The sequence below is a fragment of the Rana temporaria genome, chromosome 2, assembly GCF_905171775.1.
Source record: "Rana temporaria chromosome 2, aRanTem1.1, whole genome shotgun sequence".
In the NCBI taxonomy this organism is placed as follows: domain Eukaryota; kingdom Metazoa; phylum Chordata; class Amphibia; order Anura; family Ranidae; genus Rana; species Rana temporaria.
This window is the reverse complement of record NC_053490.1, coordinates 318,084,409-318,105,908: the sequence shown is the minus strand read 5'-3', so window position 1 is coordinate 318,105,908 and position 21,500 is coordinate 318,084,409. Positions and strand designations below refer to the sequence as shown.

General features: G+C 45.2%; 1 protein-coding gene across 1 annotated transcript in view; it reads right to left on the bottom strand.

Annotated features, from left to right (window-relative positions):
• The window catches only part of PTPN22 (protein tyrosine phosphatase non-receptor type 22), a 186,639-nt gene extending 166,915 nt beyond the window's left edge, over window positions 1-19,724 (bottom strand). Inside the window, exon 1 of the mRNA XM_040337464.1 lies at window positions 19,443-19,724. Within this exon, the coding sequence (XP_040193398.1) occupies window positions 19,443-19,529 (87 nt within the window). The 5' untranslated portion in view covers window positions 19,530-19,724. The remainder of the gene's footprint in view (window positions 1-19,442) is intronic.
• Window positions 19,725-21,500: the final 1,776 nt, after the last annotated feature.

Sequence of the window (21,500 nt, the reverse complement as noted above, 5' to 3'; positions counted from 1 at the left end):
AATATAACAAATGAACCATAGACATCGTCCATAACAAGGACTGCAGCCACATTTTTTTTCTGGTTTTAATATGACTATAAGGCCTGTTTTCAGCGGACATGTCCGCCCGGAGATTTCTGTATGATGGCTGTACACACCATCATACAGAAATCCGCGCGTACACGATACGCGTGACGAGGCCGCGCCGTCGCCGCGACGATGACGCGGCGACGTGCACAGCCCTGGAAGTTCAATGCTTCCACGCATGCGTCAAAGTGATTCGACGCATGCGAGGGATGGCGGCTGCTCGGACATGTACGGTAAGTCTGTACAGACGACCGAACATGTCCGACGGACAGGATTCCAGCGGACATGTTTCTTAGCATGCTAAGAAACATTTGTCCGCTCGAAAACGGTCGGGTGGACAAATGTCCGCTGGAAACCTGTCCGCTCGGCTGTACAGACGACCGAACATGTCTGCTGAAACTGGTCCGCGGACCAGTTTCAGCAGACATGTTCGGTCGTCTGTACAGGGCCTAAGTTTTCGAAAGAGCAAAGGACCAGCATGCACACATTGAGACATCTTAGTCAGGGGTCAAGTCCTGGGGAAAAAAGTGTGGGAACTCCCATCCAAGATCCACTCCCCCACCAAAAAAAAAAAGAAAAAATGATACGCTCAAATGCATAATTACTAAACCGCAGGTCTGCCGCAAGTTATCGCAGGATTTAGAAAGAACTTTAAGCAAGTTCTTTCTAAATCTTGCGATAACTCGCGGCAGACCTCCGCAATGTCTCCTGGGAACAATGACAAAAGCTCCCAGGAGACATTGCGGCATCGAGGAAGTGACGGAATACCCGCACACTACCCTATGAATCCAAATACAGAAAGCGGCCTGTAACATAAAGGATTACTAAGGTTCGCCTGCCCCTGACAGTGACTCGAGCTGGGCATCGACGCTTAGTGAAGGATTGGCTCGGATGGCTCGGCTGCTCTCGACTGCTCTAGTCCTGCAAAGGGAACTGCGTAACTGCTGTGAAAAAAGTGCAGGGACGCCGTTCCCACGTGTTCCCGCAGGACTTGAGCCCTGATCTTAGTGTGCTTTTTTTTGGGGGGATAAATTTGTCTTTATTTAGCACATTAAAAGAATATTATGTGAAAGAAGTTCTACTATGTGAATGTTAGTTAAAGAGTTTGAAAAAAAACATTTTTTTTTTAAACATAATAAACAAGTTATACTTACCTGCTCTGTGCAATAGTATTACACACAGGGTCCCCTGCTGGCACTCCTTGCTTCTCCTCTTCTCAGTGTCACACCATAGCTTCCTATGGGGCTGTACCTGCTTGCTTGCTCCCGAGCTATACGTGTGTGTCTATAGACACACACAGCCTGGCTCGGCCCTGTCTCCCACCCTCTGGGCCAGATTCATGTAGCTCGGCGCAAATTAAGTTACTCCAAACGTATGTCATTTAAGTTACGGCGCCTTAATTTTGTGTCGTAAGTGCCATATCCACAGCGCATTTGCGCACCAAAATTGCGCAAGCGTAACTTAAATCCCGAGGCGTAAGGCGGGGTTATTGCAAGTGGGAAGGAAGTGGGCGTGCTCCATTGTAATGAGCCGTGACCCCATGCAAATGAAGGGCCGGCCGTACTGCGCATGCGCGCACGAATCTGCACCTCACTGGGCATGTGCAGAACTCGGCTCGGCGCAATCAGTGAGATAGGTAAAAGGCCAAGCGTACTTAGTTTGAGAATCGCCCTGTGTATAAATAGCCCCAGACAAACACACTTCCCTTGCAAAAGTACATCCCTGTGTTCCCCTTTCCTAGAGCAAGTTGCTTTTGCTCTGTCGTCTGTTGGTGTGTGTTGGTGAGTTTAGTATTAGATAAAAGATTTGGAGGAGTACTAGAGTGTAGTAGCTGTGTTTTTTGAGTGTATTTTCTGTTTGTTTTTTCTGATTGTTTTTTTTTTCTGAGTGTATTTTCTGTTTGTTTTTTCTGATTGTTTTTTTTCTGGTGTATTTTCTGTTTGTTTTCTCTGTGTTTGTTTTTGAATTTGTATTAGCTGTCTGCTTGTGTGGTTTGATTTTTGTGTGTGTTTGTTGTGTGAGTATTTGTGTTTGTTTGTTGTGTGAGTATTTGTGTTTGTTTGTTGTGTTTGTTTTTTGTTGGTGCTGAGTGTTGGGTGTTATGGCACCGAAGCGCAGGAAGCTTAATTTTTCCAACACAGAAAAGCAGATACTTGCTAGGGCCATCACCCGTTTCGGGCGTTATTTGCATGGCCCTGAGAGCCGGAACACCACCCCGGCCAGGAGGAAGGAGATCATTAAAAAAATTACTGATCAGATCAATGCGGCGGGGGGGGGGGGGGAGACGAGGACCCCCAGTGGGATTCAAAAGAAGATCAACGATCTTAGGAGCCTGGTCCGGGACAAGATGGCCAAAATAAATGCCCATGCCACGGGCACTGGAGGAGGCCCACCCTGCTCCGTCAGGCTGACTGAGGAGGAATGGGCAGTGGCCCGGTGTTTCCATATCCAGCAGGTGGTGGGCCTGCCTGGCTTTCAATCTGATTCTCCTGTGAGGACAGGTAATTTTGGGTTTTTTCTATCTGGTGATTAGCATGTGTGGGTGGGGGAAGGGAAGATGTGCCAAGTGTGTGGATCCTCCAACCTGTGAATGTTTTGTGTCCTCCACAGATGGCCAGGAGATTGCTGGGCCATCAGGCCAGGAGATTGCTGGGCCATCAGGCCAGGAGGTTGCTGGGCCATCAGGCCAGGCTGTAGCATCCCCAGGACAACAGGCTGCAGAAGAGCCCCAAGAAGGGCAGGAGTCCCCAGGGGAGGGGAGTGGCCACACCTCCCCTCATGAGGAGGTTGAGGGGGGAGGATGAGGATGAAGATATGGACATTGCCAGGGAAATCCTTTTGGCTTCAGATGTGTTTCCCCCTGAGGCTACCCCTGAGGCTGGCAGCAGTCAGGCCTCCATCAGGGGTAGCCCCTCACACTCCTCCCCCAACAGGCCTCCCCCCACAAGGGTCTCTCTCTCCCCTCCTCCCAGGCCACAAGACTCAGCTGCAGGCAGGATGGCGACCCAGAGGACCAGGGGGTGGCCGAGTGTCTGCCGGCCAATCTGCAGAGGGACAATGCCCGGCAGACCCGCCATCTGGGTCAGATCAACCAGACTCTGACCCAGATGGAGGACCGCCTGGGCTCAATTAAGGAGTCACTCACTGATGTGGCCACAAACTCCTTGGCGGTCATCACATGCTTTTGTGACCTGCAGACCGCCACAACAGGCGTGGCCCAGGAGGTGAGTGCCCTGACCCAGGCTGTCCAGGACAACACCCGGGCTGTCCAAGCCAATACGGCAGCCCTCACAATCAGTCTGAACAGAATTGCAGTGGCCTTGGAGGGCAGGACAGCAGGAGGACAGTCACCAGGGGAGGCTCCTCCTACCCCTGCTTCACCCCCCCCAGGAGTCTCCCCTGGTTGGCCGTGCCCGTGGCCAGCCCAGGCGTAGCTCACGCCGCCGCTGTTAAGTTTTGGGGTACTTTTTTTTATTATACTGTACTTATGATTTGTTTTATGTGTGTGAATGATGTATGAATGTGGGGGTGGCATTCCTGATTAAATAAGGGTGTCACCCTCAGTTTTGGTGGAGTAGGGATCCCCAGGACCAGGGAGAAGTGATCCCAGGTCCATGTGAATGGTGTATGAATGCACAGTGACATAATTGGAGCCGTGGCGTGGCGTTACTGCTCCCAAGTACCATTGGGGGTACTTGGATCTAATCCAATTAGATGTGCATGTGATGTGTCTGTGCTAGGGACCACAGTGGGTGTGCATGCATGCATTCTCATTGTGCCATGATTAATGTGTGTGTTTACTGTGCAAAGATGCATTCTGCGAGGCGTCTCCTGACTGCTGTGCCCTCAAAAGAGGGGGTACCCTCGGTTACTAAAGTCACTAGTATAGCTATGCGCATGGATGCCCCTGGCATGGTTGCATTCAGATTGTTGTCCTGCAAGTGTGTGTGCTCAGCTCTTCCTTCATGGTGTTGCTTTAGCTGACATTTACACGGCTGGTGTAAAGTTAGGGCACCTTTTATAAAGTGTAATTTTACTCCATGAAACTAGCAGATGCGCACAGGGCGTAATCTACGCCGCACACACTTAATTTTGTGGATCGCCTTATCTCCCTCATTTGCATCTTTGCCTATCAAAACAGCGATGTGTCTAGCGTATTTTGCGCTTGAAGAAGCGCCGGTGTAATTTTTTTAGGTAGGACGGAAAAAAATGGATTTCAGGCGTATCTGGTTTTGAGGATACGGTGCAAAGATACGCGTGGCGCATTTTTCAATTACGCCGCGCATCTCGAGATAAGTCGGCGCAAGTGCTTTGTGAATCTGGCCCTCTGTTTACAGGATTTGATTGAAAGCAGCAGGAGCCAATGGCTTCCGCTGCTGCCTCTCTGTCCTGTGAGGAGAGAGAAAGAGGGAGATTAGTAACACTGCAGACAGGCAAAGCACTGGATTGCGGTAGGACACAGGAAAGTATAAGGGGAGGTGAGGGAACAATACTTCCACTGAAGCATTTTGTACTTTAAGGTAAACAAAATTCTGCTTTTAGAACGACTAAGAAGGCAATCGACGGGGGTGGTAGTGCAAAAGAGTGTTATTAAATGTAATAAACAGTTCAAAAGAGAAGTAGCTGATGCTTTTCAAGTGTGCATGCCACCCTCACCTCCTTCCTTTGACAGGAAATTCTGAAAATGTAAATGTAAATTATTACAAAGCACTTCAAATAAATAAAAACATGCTTACCCCTGCTCTTCAAACAACAACCAGTGCATACTTGCCAACAGCCCCAAATTTACCAGGACGGTTATGCTTTTTAGACTTGTTGTATCATTTCCCCTGTATCCTCAGCTGTGTGCTTCAGGGAAAGAAAAAATGCTTCCTTGGGGGCTGAGCTGGGACCTATTCTATGCTATAACTTGTGCAGCACTTAGGAGAGAAGCTGGTGAGGCGGAGAAGAGAGAGGGACTGGGTTCACTTGAGTGTGGAATAGAGATTTACATGCTCTGTGAGTGAAAAGAAGGCTGACCTAACACAGTTCAGATTGTAAACTGATATGTAGAGCAAAACATGTGTTTTTCATTTATTGCATTATGAACTTTAAATAAACATTCTGCTTATTAAAGTCACATTATCAAACTGCAGAATATGTTTGGCTATATAACCGAATGAATAAATGGTTATTTAACCCGACATATTCCTGACCCCTGCACTCTATACATCAGTTTTTATTCCTGACCCCTGCACTCTATATATCGTTTTTTATTCCTGACCCCTGTACTCTATATGCCATTTTGTATTCCTGACCTTTGCACTCTATACACCATTTTGTATTCCTGACCCTTGCGCTCTATACACTATTTTATATTCCTGACCCGTGCACTCTATACACCTTTTTTTATTCCTGATCCTTGCACCCTATACACCAGTTTGTATTCCTGACCCTTGTACTCTATACACCATTGTCATGGATATGCAGTAATGTTTGTCTGTCAGCTTACCTCCTCCATGTGCTCACCTTAGAGGCCAGCCACTCTCACCTGGTTACTTAAGTAATCTCTCCTCTAGCATGGCTCCACCCCAGGCCCTATCATGGAACTCTATATTAACTTGCGCACTGCAAGCCAGCCGTGCTGATCAACATTGTTTGTTTAGCTATTGTGTGTTTAGGTTCCTGCTTGCCGTGTGCTACGTCTGGCTCTGTTTTACCGATCTTGGCTTGTTCTCGACTATCCCTGTCTCCTTGTGACCTTGACCTTAGGTGTGTCCTTTGTTTATCCTTGTCTGCTAGTCGCCCCGACCTTTGGCTTATCCCCTCACTATCTCTTGTATCCTGAGATGCTGCTTCCCTTCTATCCTCTATAGCCTACTGCGAGCATGAGCTGGGGGACTCTGGGGGCCGCGACCTTGATCCAGTTGCAGCCCAGTCCATCCTCACCACTAGAGGCTCTGGTGAACACCTGCTTGATCTTAGACTCCACTCTCTGGGGAATCTTAGGCTCTAGCTCCCTGTGGGATCCCTGTTAGTGCTCCAGTGGACCTGCCTTCTTTAGCCACCCAGTGTTCAGCCGTAGGGTCCACTACCTTAGCGGTGCACTCCTGACCCCAAAGGTGTGCATTTGTCACCTGATTGCAGGTGACCTGACAACCATTTTGTATTCCTGACCCTTATACACTATACCCCATTTTGTATTCCTGACCCTTGCGCTCTATACACCATTTTGTATTCCTGACCCTTGTGCTCTATACCCCATTTTGTATTCCTGACCCGTGAACTCTATATACTAGGGATGCACCGATATATCGGCGGCCGATACATATCGGCCGAAAATAGCTGTTTTGGGGAAATGCCGAAACAACTTAAAAATTGCAGATAATGACTAGTGGTGCAACGCGGGATTGCAGAGCGGTAAAACACACACTGAAATTGTCTCCGCTCTGCTCGCACACAGCCCCGCCTGCTCCTAACCACGCTGTGATAGACAGAATGCGGGTCTAATGCTGAGATGTGTTCTGTCTATCACAGCGTGGGGTTAGGAGGAGGCGGGGCTGTGTGCGAGCAGAGCGGAGACAGTTTCAGCATAGGGGTGGTGAGTTGCTTACCTTTCTAGCAGAACCTGTGTGCACTGTGCAGCCATCTGTCCTCCCCTCTCCCCCACATACCTCCCTCGGCTGGCTCTATCTTCGGGACACTGTCCCCCCCTCCTCCCCCCGGCTGCCGAGTCTGGCTCCTGTCCCTGCCGCCAATGCACTCCTGTTTTTGGAGCTGACAGGGTCAATAAAGAGAACCTGTCACCTCCAATTGCTATCACACAGGGAATTGTTTTCTCCTGTGTGATAGCAATAAAATTAAGTGTAAAAAAAATAAGAAATAATAATTAAATTAATAAAATAAGTAATTAAAAAGTAAAGAATAAGAAAAATAATATTAAAAATAAGAACATTTTACAAAAATAAAAAAAGTAAAACGACAAGCTACAAAAAAAAGTGATAAAGTAATAATAATAAAAAAAAAAAGAAACAAGAGGTGGCAATTGGGGGACAGTGATAGGATGCTCCATACATTTTTGCAATCCGACTGTACTGTTTTAACATACAATTATTTAAAAAAAAGAAAATTCATTTTCGGTTTCGGTTTTGGTTTCGGCCTGACATTTTTTTTTTATTTTGGTTTCGTTCTGAAATTTCCATTTCGGTGCACCTCTACTATATACCATTTTGTTTTCCTGACCCCTGCACCCTATACACCATTTTGCATTCATGACCTTTGCACTATATACCCTATTTTTTTAGTGGTGCCAAAAAGTCAGTGCAGTGTAGCAATGTCCAGTTATTGCTGTGGTTCCCTGTACATGCAGCATTTCATCCTCCTTATGTGTCCCTTTTTCTCTAACTCAAAAGTTGAGAGGTATGTCAAAGTGAGAACAGTAGTATGCTTGGCAGTTATTTTTCAGATCATAATGTTTTCTTCATGTTTTGGTTTGTGCCTTGATTAATGTCATCTGACAAAGGGAGTGAATTTCTGCACACAGCTTTATATTGATGTCATGGGAAAGACCAAATTCCCAGCTTAACCCCCTGACTGCTGTTTCATGGTGAATACAGTGTACATAAATTAAATCTGTGTATTATTACTGACTACTAAAAAAGTGAATAATAATAATTAGATGTAAATGAACTGTCAATAGCTGGATCTCCTGTCACAACAGTGGAAATGATACAGGTTCAGTCTGCCAATATTTACATCACATTTTTAGGTTAACTTTTAATTGTTTTTGGAGGATGGCGACAAGGAAAAACACCCATCTCTTCAGCAGGGAAAGTCTCAGACCAGCTGCTGCATTTTCCTTAACCACTTCTGGACCGCCTGCCATCAATATACGTTGGTCCTTTGATGTCAAATACCGTTGATATGGCAGCTTATAGCGGCGGACGGTCTGCTTTAGGATAAATGTGGTCTAGCTGGCGAATTCATCACAAGATCAGTTTTATTGGTGGCGGGAGAGGTGCCCACCCCCCTCCCGCTGTTTCCCGGTAATCTCTGCCGTTTACCGAAGCCGTCGGTAGCGGCAGAGACAATCCGGTCATTTCCTCTCAGAGGTATGAGGTTGAGTAAGGGAATGATGGCACCCACTCGACTCCATACCATTTGATGATGTAAACAACGCCAAACGTCACTTCCGTCCTACGTCCTTTTATTTTTTTTTTTTGCATTTAAGTGTAAATGTGAGATCTGAGGTCTTTTTGACCCCAGATCTCACAATAAAGAGTTCCTGACGTGCTTTTTTTTTCTATTACAAGGGATGTTTAAATTTTTTGTAATAGGAATAAAAGTGATCCAATTTTTTTTTAAAGGGGCAGTGTAAAAATAAAAAGTAAAATAAATACGATTTTTATTTTAAAGCTCCCCGTCCCTCTGTGCTCGCACACAGAAGCAAACACATACGTAAATCACGCCTGCATACGTAAACGGTGGTTCTTAAGTGGTTCGAAATAACAGAAACAATTATATATATATATATATATATATATATATATATTTATTTTTTTTGGAGATAGAGTAGGGGAATAGTTTGGTTCTCTGTGATGCTTTTATTGGTGTCTGTGTCCCTGCTGGAGAGATTCAACCATCTTTTTGTTCTGGTGTCTATTGTCAGCAAGACAGAAAGTGAGAAGTTCAGGCCTTCAAATGGCTTATGAGCAATGTATACAGAAGACATTTTGTTAGTTGTCTGCTTTGTATATCTTGCTCCTGTGTTATATACTTCTCATGATGCCACCCAGGGCTCATTCACATAGTCAGGGGGGGCGAGGGAGTAAAAGCTGGTGGTTGAGATGTGGTTTTACCACCCACCTAAACAAAGAAATGCAGCTGCTCAGGGCTGTACACATGTCAAGGCTGCAATGTTTTTGCTTCTTGGCCACGGCAAAAATTAATTGGCATGTTACATTCAGCAGATGTTACCAATTCATGTGAAAGGGGCAATACCACAACTGTCCTGTAAAATGTGGTTGCGACACAGTGAGTTGGAGATTCGAGAGTTAAAACAGATGCTTAGGAAGTGACATATTGCCTTTTTACTGCATGTCAAAACACCCTTTAAAAATATATCCACTGTGAATCACTTTTCAGAGGGGTAGCAATAATAGATGCCAGTATAAACAAGCCTTAAAGGATCACTAACGGAATTTATTTTTTTAGCTAAATAGCTTCCTTTACCTTACTGCAGTACTGGTTTCATGTCCTTATTGTTCGTTTTTGCTTTGAAGTAGCTGTAATTCTGCTGTGATCTCCACACTTCCTGCTTGTCTGGCTCCTTATAACCACAGTACTGGGAGCTTTTCACGGTGGTCTAAGCTGTCATTACTGTGTGTCTAAAACTTAACAGAACCAATCAGATTCATTTTAAAAACAAAACACTGCCCTGGATTTGTTTGTTTTTGTTCTGTGTGTCTCTCTAGTTCACAGGAACATGAAACCAGTTTAAAAGTGGAACTAACCTGCAGGCACATTATAGGATTCATTTTTTATCTATTTGTAATCATTTTTAAAAGGAATCAGTTAACTGTTATGTCTCTATACCCTGTAAACAGTAATTTCAGCAAAAAAAAAAACGTTTTTCCTTTAGTGACCCTTTAAGTCTAAATTTGTATAATTCCATTACAGTGTTTATTATTAACAAATGTCTGTTTCCATTATCTACCATGCCTCACTGTCATGTGTTACATGTGTATGTAGATGATAAGCTAAAATTGCTTTATGCATTCATATCCACATAAAGACATAAGCCTTATACTGTGCATAAACCAGAACTGTGTCCAAAGCAAAAAGATGTTCCCTTTTATGTGCAAATAAGCTGATTGGTTGCTATGGGCACCCAGTTCTTATTTTAAACACATTCATATGTGATAATAAAATGACATGCAGATGATTTTCAGAAACACTTTAAACTAGAGAGGTCATGAAAGAACATAGAGGTTGCCATTACTGACATCTTCTAAAAATGCAAGTTTCCTAGTTGTCATACTGACACACTAGGTGGAATTAACAAAGAATGTTGCAAGCACATGCTTGCACCACTCTCCTGAACATAAACAAATGGAGCAGATGCTGCTCCTTATTAGCAAACGGGTGCAAACCCCTTTGTTAATTAGGAGAAATCATGTCAGGGAAATGTTAGAGCCGGTTCACACTGGGGCGGCACGACTTTGTGGGCGACTCGGCAAGGCTTCCTAAAGACGACTTCAGAGGCGACTTGAAAAATGACTTCTGTATAGAAGTCAATGCAAGTCGCCCCGAGTCGCCCCCAAAGTCGTACAAGAACCTTTTTCTAAGTTGGAGCGACTATTAGAATGGTTCTATTGAATAGAATGGGACGCGACTTGTCAGGCTGCTGAGTCGCCTGACGAGTCGCCCCAGTGTGAACCGGCTCTTAGGTAAACCGTATGCACTTATTCATAATAATTCTCGAGTGACAACTAGAGGTTCCCTAATTCTCGCACACGTGCACATGCGCATTAGTGTGAGCATGCATGAATACTTTTTTTAAAGGTAAATTGCGTGCATGAATACTTGGCATTCACTTGCCTATTTAATGTTGGTCCAGAGACCAGAAGATTGCTGAGTGGTCATCAGCTTCTTACGTCTGTGACCTGATCCTGTGTTTGTTTCTGTGGATACCCGGCTTTTTTGACCCTGCTCATTCCTGATACCTTGTTGCTGACTCAACTCTGCCTTTTGTCTAATGTTCCTGTGCCTTCTTTGCATGCCTGATACTGACCCTGGCTTAGCCCTGACTCTGCTCTGGATCCGATTCTGTACCTCAGCTGCTTGGATATTACCAAATTCTGCATACCTGACCACCCGAGATCCTGCATCCGCCTGCTCATCAGCTTGGTTGCTGCCTGCTGTTCTGCACCTGCTGCTGTGTACCTGCACCTGCCTGTCCAGTAGTCTGTTTCTCCTATCCTGCACCTGCTGCCGTGTATCAGCATCGTCCAGTCCACAAGTCTGCCTGCTGCTTGGTACCTGCTGCAAGTACCTTCCATCCAGGATCTCCAACCAGGCACCCATGCAGAGGCGTCATTAGGGGTGGGCTGAGGAGGCTGGACCCCTGAATGGGTAGCCGAAAAACCCAGAGTCTCGGGCATGCCGAAGTTAATTAGTAGCCCGAGTGCCGCCGAGCAGGGACGGTTATTTTTCTGAGTGTGCCCAAAGACACAGCAGGTCCCGCCTTCTGGAACCTGCAGCGCCTATGATGGATGTCCCACTGGTCCAATCCGTGACGTGTGTGACGTCCATCATAGGCGCTGCAAGCTCAGAAGGCGGGAATTACATTCCCCCCCGGCGCGCCATGATGTCACATCCCCGCTCCGCTCGGATCAGTTGCTCTCCTCCCCGGCTCCAGAGGGCTGCATCTGTATGACAGGGTCACCTCAGGCACCCCACATCTCAGCTCCCTGCTCCGTTCAGCGGCTCGCCTTTCTTCCTCGGTTCCTGAGTCCTCTGGCTGCATCTCTACCACGGCTGAGGTAGGTCACTTAATGTTAATGTATGTAGGTCAGTGATTGTGTATGTAGGTCAGGTCAGTGATTGTGTATGTAGGTCAGGTCAGTGTAGTCAAGTCAGGTCAGTGGAGTCAGGTCAGTGTATGCAGGTCAGGTCAGTGTAGGCAGGTCAGTGTGGTCAGGTCAGTGTGGTCAGGTCAGTGTAGTCAGGTCAGTATAGTCAGGTCAGTGTAGTCAGGTCAGTGTATGCAGGTCAGGTCAGTGTCTTCAGGTCAGTGTATGCAGGTCAGTGTATGCAGGTCAGTGTAGTCAGGTCAGTGTAGTCAGGTCAGTGTAGTCAGGTCAGTGTAGTCAGGTCAGTGTATGCATTTCAGGTCAGTGTAGTCAGGTCAGGTCAGTGTAGTCAGGTCAGTGTATCCAGGTCAGGTCAGTGTAGTAAGGTCAGTGTATGCAGGTCAGGTCAGTGTAGGCAGGTCAGTGTAGTCAGGTCAGGTCAGTGTAGTCAGGTCAGGTCAGTGTAGTCAGGTCAGTGTAGTCAGGTCAGTGTAGTCAGGTCAGGTCAGTGTAGTCAGGTCAGGTCAGTGTAGTCAGGTCAGTGTAGTCAGGTCAGATCAGTGTAGTCAAGTCAGGTCAGTGTGGTCAGGTCAGTGTAGTCAGGTCAGGTCAGTGTAGTCAGGTCAGGTCAGTGTAGTCAGGTCAGTGTAGTCAGGTCAGGTCAGTGTAGTCAGGTCAGCGTAGTCAGGTCAGGTCAGTGTTAGTGTATGCAGGTCATGTCAGTGTGTGTGTGTGTGTACTGACACACACTAACATAGGTCAGGGTATGTGTGTCAGGTAGGTCACCCTGCGCCACTCCACCGACCGCACCCGCACCCCCCCCCCCGGTGCCGGCTTGGTTTCGGGCTGAAGCCCCTGGTCTTTTTGGCACCTAGCAATGCCCCTGCACCCATGCCACTCTGTGCCCTGTTTTACCCTGTCACCACCTTCAGGAAAAACAGGCCAGGAGGTGTAAAGGAAAGTCCTCATGTCAGCTCGGCCTCAACCAGGTACATGACAAATCAGCTCTCTGTAATGGATGTAGCATATGGCACAGAAAACAGAGAGCTGGAGCTGCTCTGCTCAACTCACGGTGGGAGGAAGGAGGGGGGTTGTTAATCCTGCATGCTCTGCTCATGTAGTGTATTCGCTGCACGATCAGAAGAGTACGTAAATGGTCTGCTAAAAGGTAAAACCTGGCAAGGATTTGGAGCATATGGAAAACATATATATATGACCCTGTGCCAGTTTCTGTTTCACTATAGAATAGAAACTGGCACGGGTGGCGCAAATAGACCTGAAACAGGAGCATTAATTGGAAGTTATTTAATGTGGCGCATGCCACTTCTGATACTTTCTTGTGCCATCATAATGGTGTAGGGAGCTTGGTTCTTTCCACAGTCTCTCTTTATTACATATTACTTTTTTCTATACTCCTATTAAGGCCACAAAAGAAAAAAAAAACAGAGAATTGGCCCTCTGGGGTTCTATTCCAAATAGAGGGCTATGGTGATTGCTAAGTACATGACTCTCTGGGGCATGTTTGCTAGTTCTCTCTTTTTTGTGTTTCAGATTACAAGCTGTCTATGGTTGCTAGGAAGATTTACTTTGGTTGCTAGGCAGATCTTCAGTCAGTGCTGAGCTCTGGATTGACGACAAATCAGCTGGTCACTTATATATCCTCTCCTATCACTAGGCAGTGTCAGCAGTTACCTCAGGTCTGTCATCTGGACTCACCTCTGGATTATCTTCAGCCTTCCTTTTGGGTCTTTTGTTCTGCTCCCCAGTCTACCATCCCCGTTGCTCTGTTTTCCCCTCATCACTGTAAATCCTTATGGGGGGGGGGGGGAATGTTTTCCATTGTGTGGGTGGACAATGGTTGGTAAACTGTTATCTGCTTGGTGTATAATATTACTGCTTGAGTCTTGGTAACTAAGCATGTTGGTCTGTTTGTTCTCTTTAGTATTAAAGGTTAAAGTTTATCTCATATAATATAATAGATTTTTAACCCAATAATTGGGTTGCGGTTTAAAATTTTCCCACAACCTTTATTCATTTTTTTTAGTATTTAGGAATTTTATGGTGTGACGGGTGTTAACGGGGTGCATTTTAAAGATATCTATATTAAGCTGCTTCATCGTTCTGGGACAACATGGCCTAGAGTGATGTAGCTTTGTCACACTGTAGTTCATGTTAGTTTTAGCTTGCTTCAGAAGGACATCTTTCCTAAAGTTTCATGTTAGATCATTTTATGAAGAGGAAGCTGTTTTTTCAAATTCCCCTGAATGTGACTGGGAATTTGAAGAAGACTTAAGTTCACATCACCTCATGTCCATATTACATTAATAAATTGAGTCCAAAGTAAACTCTTTGGGCCGGATTCACAGACAGCGGCGCATATTTCTGCAGGCGTAGCGCATCTCATATGCGCTACGCTGACGTAACACAGAGAGGCAAGCACAGTATTCACAAAGCACTTGCTCCCAACGTTGTACCGGCGTAACATAAAATCGTAGGCGTAAGCTGGCCTAATTCAAAGTAGGTGGAGTTGGGCGTGATCCATTTAAATGAAGCGTGACCCCATGCAAATGATGGGCCGAACGAACGGCGCATGCGGCGTCCCGTGGACGCATCCCAGTGCGTATGCTCAGAATCACGTCGAAAATACTCCCTAAGATACGTCAAATCACTGCCTACGACGAAAACTTAACCTACGCCCATCCATATTCACGTACTACTACATAAACGACGTAAAATACGACGGCTGTTCCTTGGTCCATACCTTTGCATGAGTTGCGCCTCATAGATGGGGAATAACTATACGCTGGACCGCCGGATGTAAGCCTTACGTAAACCGCGTATATTAATGCTCTGGGCGCAAGTACGTTCGTGAATCGGCGTATCTCACTAATTTGCATATTTGAATCGTAAATCAATGGGAGCGCCCCTTGCAGCCAGCGTAAATATGCGCCCACGAAGGAAACTTACGTCGGTCGTAGGAAGCCTATTTTCAGGCGTATATAGTTCTATGGGCATGGCGCATAGATACGACGACGCACACTGACACTTACGCGGTGTATCTCGAGATACGTCGGCGTAAGTGCTACGTGAATCCGGGCCTTTGAGTGCAAAACTATCCTCATTCACACAATATAACCTGATATCCTTTTAAATATATTGTACCAGTATCTTGCAAGATCCTTTTTCTTATTGTTTTTGAATTTCTGCAGTTTCTGTTTCATGCCTTGGAGGTTGAAGTGTCCATACATACAACTAGTGTAGTATTAGGACCAGGCAATGTGTAGGATTAGGTAACGACTCTATTTGACAGGCACTTGGGTGTGGGTGAGCAGCCCTGAGTGTAATCTGGGCTGCTCACCTCCACAGTTGTCAAATTAGGATGAGAAGCTGTGTCCATGCAGGTACATGCATCCCCCCTACAGATACATGGGCTGCCTACACGCAGCACATGGCAGCTCAAGCCACACAAACCCATAGAGCAATAATGCTCTTTGGCTTCAGCGCCTGTGTGAATGAGGGCAATTGCTTTATTAGAAACATGCACTCTTGCATGTTGTTTAACTAACCCTTCAAAATAAATAACTGAACTTGAGAAAAGATGGGGATGCCAGAAACGTAATAAAGCGTTTGTTACCCTAAAAAAATAAAATAAAAATAAATTATCCCATTCCTTTTAAAGCATGAATAACAGCTCAGTGCTTGTGCTGTGTAATTTGGCCCCCTGATTCACCTGAAATACTTGGCTGATCCTGCCTGGTTCTGCCCTCCCCCCTGTAAACTGACCACAGTTTATCATGGCTGCTAATCCCTGGCCCCGTGGTTAGTTTACGTGCCTCCGTCATCCACTATCTCCTCTGTCCTCCTCTCCCCCCTCCTCTTCCTGCCAGTGAGCTTGTGCCAGTGCCTGCCCCCTCCCCTCCTGCTGCTGAAAGAACTTTAGCATTTTCAGGCAATCCCTTGTGTTAAATAATGCTATGTCTCCACTGTATGTGTTTTTTTTAAAAATACCCCTGTATATCTTATTTCTGAGCGCTGCTCGGTGCTACGGTGTAAGGCCGCCTCTCTCCCCCTCTCCTCTCCCCGAATGAAATGACAAGGGGGGGATTCTCAGCCCCTACCGCTGTAGCTGTCAAATCGGGAGAGGGAACGGCGACCAGTCACGTGAATACTGAGTGGCGCTCGGAAATATGTTATACAGAGGCATTTTTTTTTAATAAAGCTCATACAGTGGAGACATTGCAATATCTAACACAGGGGATTGCCTGAAAATACTAAAGTAGGATTAAGACCACTTTAATGGTTCAATGTGTTATATGACGAAAAATTCCTGGTATAAACATATTCTTTACTGTTAGGGTCCTTTCACACGGAGCGGACCGTTTTTATGTCCGCTCCGTGTGTCCGCAAAAGCTCAGCGGGGATCCTCCGTAATCCCCGCTGAGCTGTCGGCGGATAGGGCGGTCCCCGCGCACAGTGCAGAGACCGCCCTGTCTCTCCTCCGCTCTCCCCTATGGGGAATCGGATGAAGACGGACCGTCTGTCCGTCTTCATCCGATCCGTTCCGCCGGACGGAAGAAAAATAGGGTTTTCTTCCGGCCGAAAAACCGGATCCTGACGGACGCGGATGGTTGCGGACGTTAGCGGATGCTCCATCCGCTAACGGACGCGATCCCATAGGGATGCATTACAAGTCCGTAAACGAACTTGTAATAAACGGACGAACGGTCCGCTAATGTGAAAGGGGCCTTAAATGTTTGCTCCTTGTCCTGGTTGTTGGAATTGAATTATGTGCACAGCAGTGTTTTGAGCCCTCTTGACTGGTTGACATGAAACCCATTGATGCTGGTGTGCAGCTCCCCTGTTTGGACATACAGTATACAGTATAACCCTCCAAAATAGGAATAAAGTACAAGCTATGGAAAAGACATGCTTTCTAGTAAAAAACAAAAGCATAACTATCCTAAAAATAAAAAAAGGGGGTCTTTAGTGCGGCCTCTGAAATCACCAAAGCGCTACCTATGATAACCAGTAAATGCAATGCTACAGAAAGCTGTCAGGGACCACAGACATGCAAACTTTGTATGTTTGGATTGTCCCTCATTTTGCATGAGTTCTAGGATGAGCACAACAAGGAGAGGGGACAGGAGACAGCCCTGTCTTGGCCCACTGGAAATTAAAAAGGGATCAGGAAACAACCTGTAGACCTTGACCAGTGCAGACAGCCATCTATTTCAACTTGTTGTGCCCTAAACCAGTATGAAATTCCAGTTGACCTTGTCAAATGCATTTTCAGTGTCAGTGGAAAAGGTAACGTTTCTTTATACAGGCATACCCCACTTTTAAGTACACAATGGGGTTTATTTACTAAAGCTGGAAAGCTCAAAATCAGGCTCACTTCTGTATAAAAAATAAACCCCATTGTGTACTTAAAAGTGGGGTATGCCTGCATTGTCATCTTGAGACACGTGACATAAATTACTAGAGATCACAGCTATTAATGCCCACCTTTACAAATGCTTCCACATTTGTGTTCCCTACCTCTCCTTTATGCTGGGTACACACTAAAACAATCTTGGCTGCTTCCTAAGAAAGTGACCAAAATTTGCTATGTAGGTGGTTCTGTCGGCCACCTCCTACCCGACATCTTTTAATGGAGCTAGGTGGAAAGTTGTCAGTTGAACAGCTGCAGCATCAAGTCAGATTCAGCTGCTGTTCAGGTATTCTGCCAGAGGCGGCTGTCAGATTGCAATAGCCACAATGGGAGATTCCTCCATCCGCGCTGTAACGCATGGATGGGGGAATCTGTGTAACACACATAAAAATGATCTACGTGTGCATAACATATAGCGCAATACATCATTTCATTTTTTTTTTCCAGCAATGTCTCTATTATAAAAGGTCAAAGAAAAAAAGTATATAGTACAGAAAAAAGTAAAAAGTGAAAGAATAAAACCAAGCCATTTACTAGAACCCAGTCCAAAGAATATTTTCCTTTGCTAGCCTGAATAAGACCCTAAGTAAGGAAAACACAGACTACTTCCTGAAGGGGCTCTGAGGGCTGCACAAGTGGCGGAGGGCCACAGGCCATTACATGAATTGATGATAGGCAGAAGTGCTTATTGTAAAGCGGATCCTCTGTGGTTGCAAAAACAGGCAGCCAGCTGACAATGCTTATGATGTTTTAATGTACATAAACGGTTGTGAAAACTCCATTGCACCATTCACTAGCTTTTGAAATGCACAAAATAAATCCCTGAGGATCAAAGTTTACTTGATTTAGTACACAAGAATTGTCTCCATGTGATTTTATAATTACAGAGGATGACTAAGGAGAGGATTACCTAAAAATAAATAAATATTACACAAACCTACATTAACATGAAAGAGCAAACTGTGTTAATAGTAAATGAAATACAAGGGACTGGGTCCTAGACATATGCATAGGCTTCACTGGACTTATACATAAGCTCTACCAATCACCGTTTGCTAAGTGCAAAAACAACATAAAAAAACAACATAAACAAAAACAACATAAACTTGGCTAGTTATATTCAAGTAGTGTGGTGGTTAACAAACGAGGAGTCATGGGTTAGGAAGAAGTTTTTAGATCTTCAGACTGTTTAGTCTATTTAATTTGTTAAATATAGAGGGGCAGATCCACAAAAGCATTACGCCGCGTATCTCTTGATACGCCGGCGTAATTTAAAATTTCCCACGTCGTATCTTTATTTTGTATCCACAAAACAAGATACGACGGCATCTGGGATCGATCCGACAGGCGTACGTCTTAGTACGCCGTCGGATCTTAGATGCAATTTTTCGGCGGCCGCTCGGTGGCGGATTCCGTCGGAATCCGCGTCAAGTATGCAAATTAGCTATTTACAGCGATCCACGAACGTACGTCCGGCCGGCGCATTTTTTTACGTCGTTTTCGTTTGGCTTTTTCCGGCGTATAGTTAAAGCTGCTGTTATGAGGCGTACTCAATGTTAAGTATGGCCGTCGTTCATGTTAGTAAAATTTTGAAATGTTTACGTCGTTTGCGTAAGTCGTTCGCAAATAGGGATTTGCAAAGAATGACGTCACCGTCGGAAGCATTGGCTTGTTCCAGGTTAATTTCGAGCATGCGCACTGGGATACCCCCACGGACGGCGCATGCGCAGTTAAAAAACTTTGTTTACGTCGGGTCACAACGTATTTACATAAAACACGCCCCCATTACATCCATTTGAATTAGGTGCCATTACGCCGCCAAAGATACACTACGCCGCCGTAACTTACGGCGCGGATTCTTTCAGGATTTGAAAAAAAAAAGTAAGTTACGGCAGCGTAGTGTATCTTAGATACCCTACGCCCGGCGCATAAATGCGCCGCTGTACGAGGGTCTGCCCCAGATTATTCTCATTTGTGTTTAATTATAAAATGTACATAGTTAGGTATAAATGATGGCTGTGAATTTTGGGGCATTGTATTTATTTCGGGAACATGGAGATCTTAGATGCTGTCAGAAACAGAGAACTATCCATCTACAGCTAGCTATACATAGTTTGGTTTGTGGATGTTACAACTTTGATCAAATACTACATTTTGTGGGGCCCTACCTAATTATACACTCTAAGTATGACCATTCAGCGAGACCCTCATGTTACACAGATGCTTTTAAGTTTCATTAAACAGGAAGATGAAAATCTGACTGTATGTGGTCACTTTAAGACTGGCTTTTGAATAGCAAGCCAGTAGCTCAGGACTTTACCATACTGACAACGTTATACACAAAGGCATACCTAAACACACAGTATATTTATGACATTATATAAAAATCTTACCATAAAATCGTTGGTAAACTCATCTGAATTTTCTTTTTTTTTCAGGTAACCATCAAGATAACGCTGAAGAACCTCCCTCTGCTCCATTTTCTGAGGCCAGCAAAAAAATATGGTCACATTAGGTAGATTTTAAATGAGACCACCATGCAGAAGCGAGGAGTGTGGTTAACAAACATCTCGGCAGTAAGAAACAAGTATAAAGTCTTAAGCGGAAGCTATTACTGACAGCTACTTGTGGTCAAACAAGAAATCAACAGGGTCCTATAGCCTTCCACTTTTGCCAAAAGGCTCCATTATGTAAAAAAAACTTCTCATTTATAGTTCTAAAACAACTGTAAAAATGAAAAACCTACTACCACGCTGAACATGTCTTTTTTGCTGATAATATCTTGTTACCTTTTCCTCTTTCTCATCATAAACACTATGTTCATTGTTGACACTCATCAGTGAGAAATGAAGCTATTGGATATATAAGAATACTATTTTATGAAAGTAAAGTAAATATGTATATGAGTATTAACAGCTATACATGATATTCATGTAAAATCTTCTTCTTTTTTCTTTTCTTTGGTAATAGTTAGGGATGCACCGATGCCACTTTTTTGACATCGAGTACAAGTACCGATACTTGACATCATGTAATACAAAAAAGACTGCGCTAACCTAACAGATAAATAAATCAGGCAATGATATACCAGAAGGCTGCAATTAGGTGGTATAAACACATGTAGCGCCCCCTTGCTTTCAGCATGGGCACTACGCCTAAATTTAGTGGGAGGCGAGAGTTACTTTGCTCCCTTCCAGTGTTTGTTTAAATTTGGGACCTCTGTCATTCTGGAAATGTCCACTGGGTCAGTCTGCGGTCAGGGAGTGCAATGCCACCCCTGGCCGGCAGCTGGCGCCAGGGGGGTTCCAGCAGAGCAGATCTTCTCTCAGCAGCCAATTAGAGGATGTTTTCCCTCGCAGGGCATGCTGGGGGAGGGTATATCTGGAACAGAGGTCACGTGTTGAGAATTCTTTTCGCGGGGTCCCCGTTCCAGGTGCGGTACCCACCTTCAGGGTACGCGCATCCATGGACCCCGCCGGCGCGGCCCACCTGGCCAGATCTGAACTCTGCAGCGAACCTCATCCTGATGAGAGAAGGGACCTCAGCGTTCCACTGGGTTCCAAGGCCTATTGACAGAATCCCAGCCTGGGATCGGGTGTCCAGACCACTGACAGGTATGCTTGCTGTCATCCGGGGACCATTTATAGAAAATTCTTCTGGGAGGATTCTCTATCTTTATTCACTCAAGTCCTCTATTGAAATTGGCCCGTGGCAGGGGCCCTAGAGACAGGTCTGTGTGAGAGACCTGTTCCTCCCAGTATTATCCTAAGTGATGCTCCGGCTGCCAGGCCTATTATGGGGGTCTGTCCGGGGGCACTTCGCTCACTCCGAGTAGAGTGGCGACGTGAAACTAAATTGGTTCAATGCAGAGCAGTGTATTGCTCGGTTCTATATCCAGGCCTGATACCGCATGGTTCTCTTTTCTTCCTTCATCAACTTTGATCTCCCCAAATTGTGTTGATGTTGGCCGTGTTTGGCCTGGGCAATAAAGCATTGAAAATTCTTTATCGAATGTCTGGACCTCCACTCACTGTTGCTATTCTCACTGTTACACCCTTAGACACTGCCAGGGTAATTTAGTAGGCCGATCCCCAAATCAACCAGCGACTCCTTCGGGGGTAGCGCTACACACAAATAATATAAGTAAAGAAAAAAAACTGCGCCAGCAAAAATTTACTAGCAACCAGAGGCTAGATAAAAATAAAGATAAATGTGGATTTCAAACACATAAATGAATAATATAAATAATATCCAAAATTGTGCTGATTAAATTTCATTGGTGTCCGCAATCAAGACAAACAGCACCACAGTGAGCTTCAAACATCCGTGAGAGAACCGCCACCACATGGAAAGCCGCTTACCAAAATGACAGATTTAAACAGCATAGAAAAATGTAGTCTCCGTCCACAGGTTGAAACACTGGATTACAGGAGCCCCAACAATGTATCTTC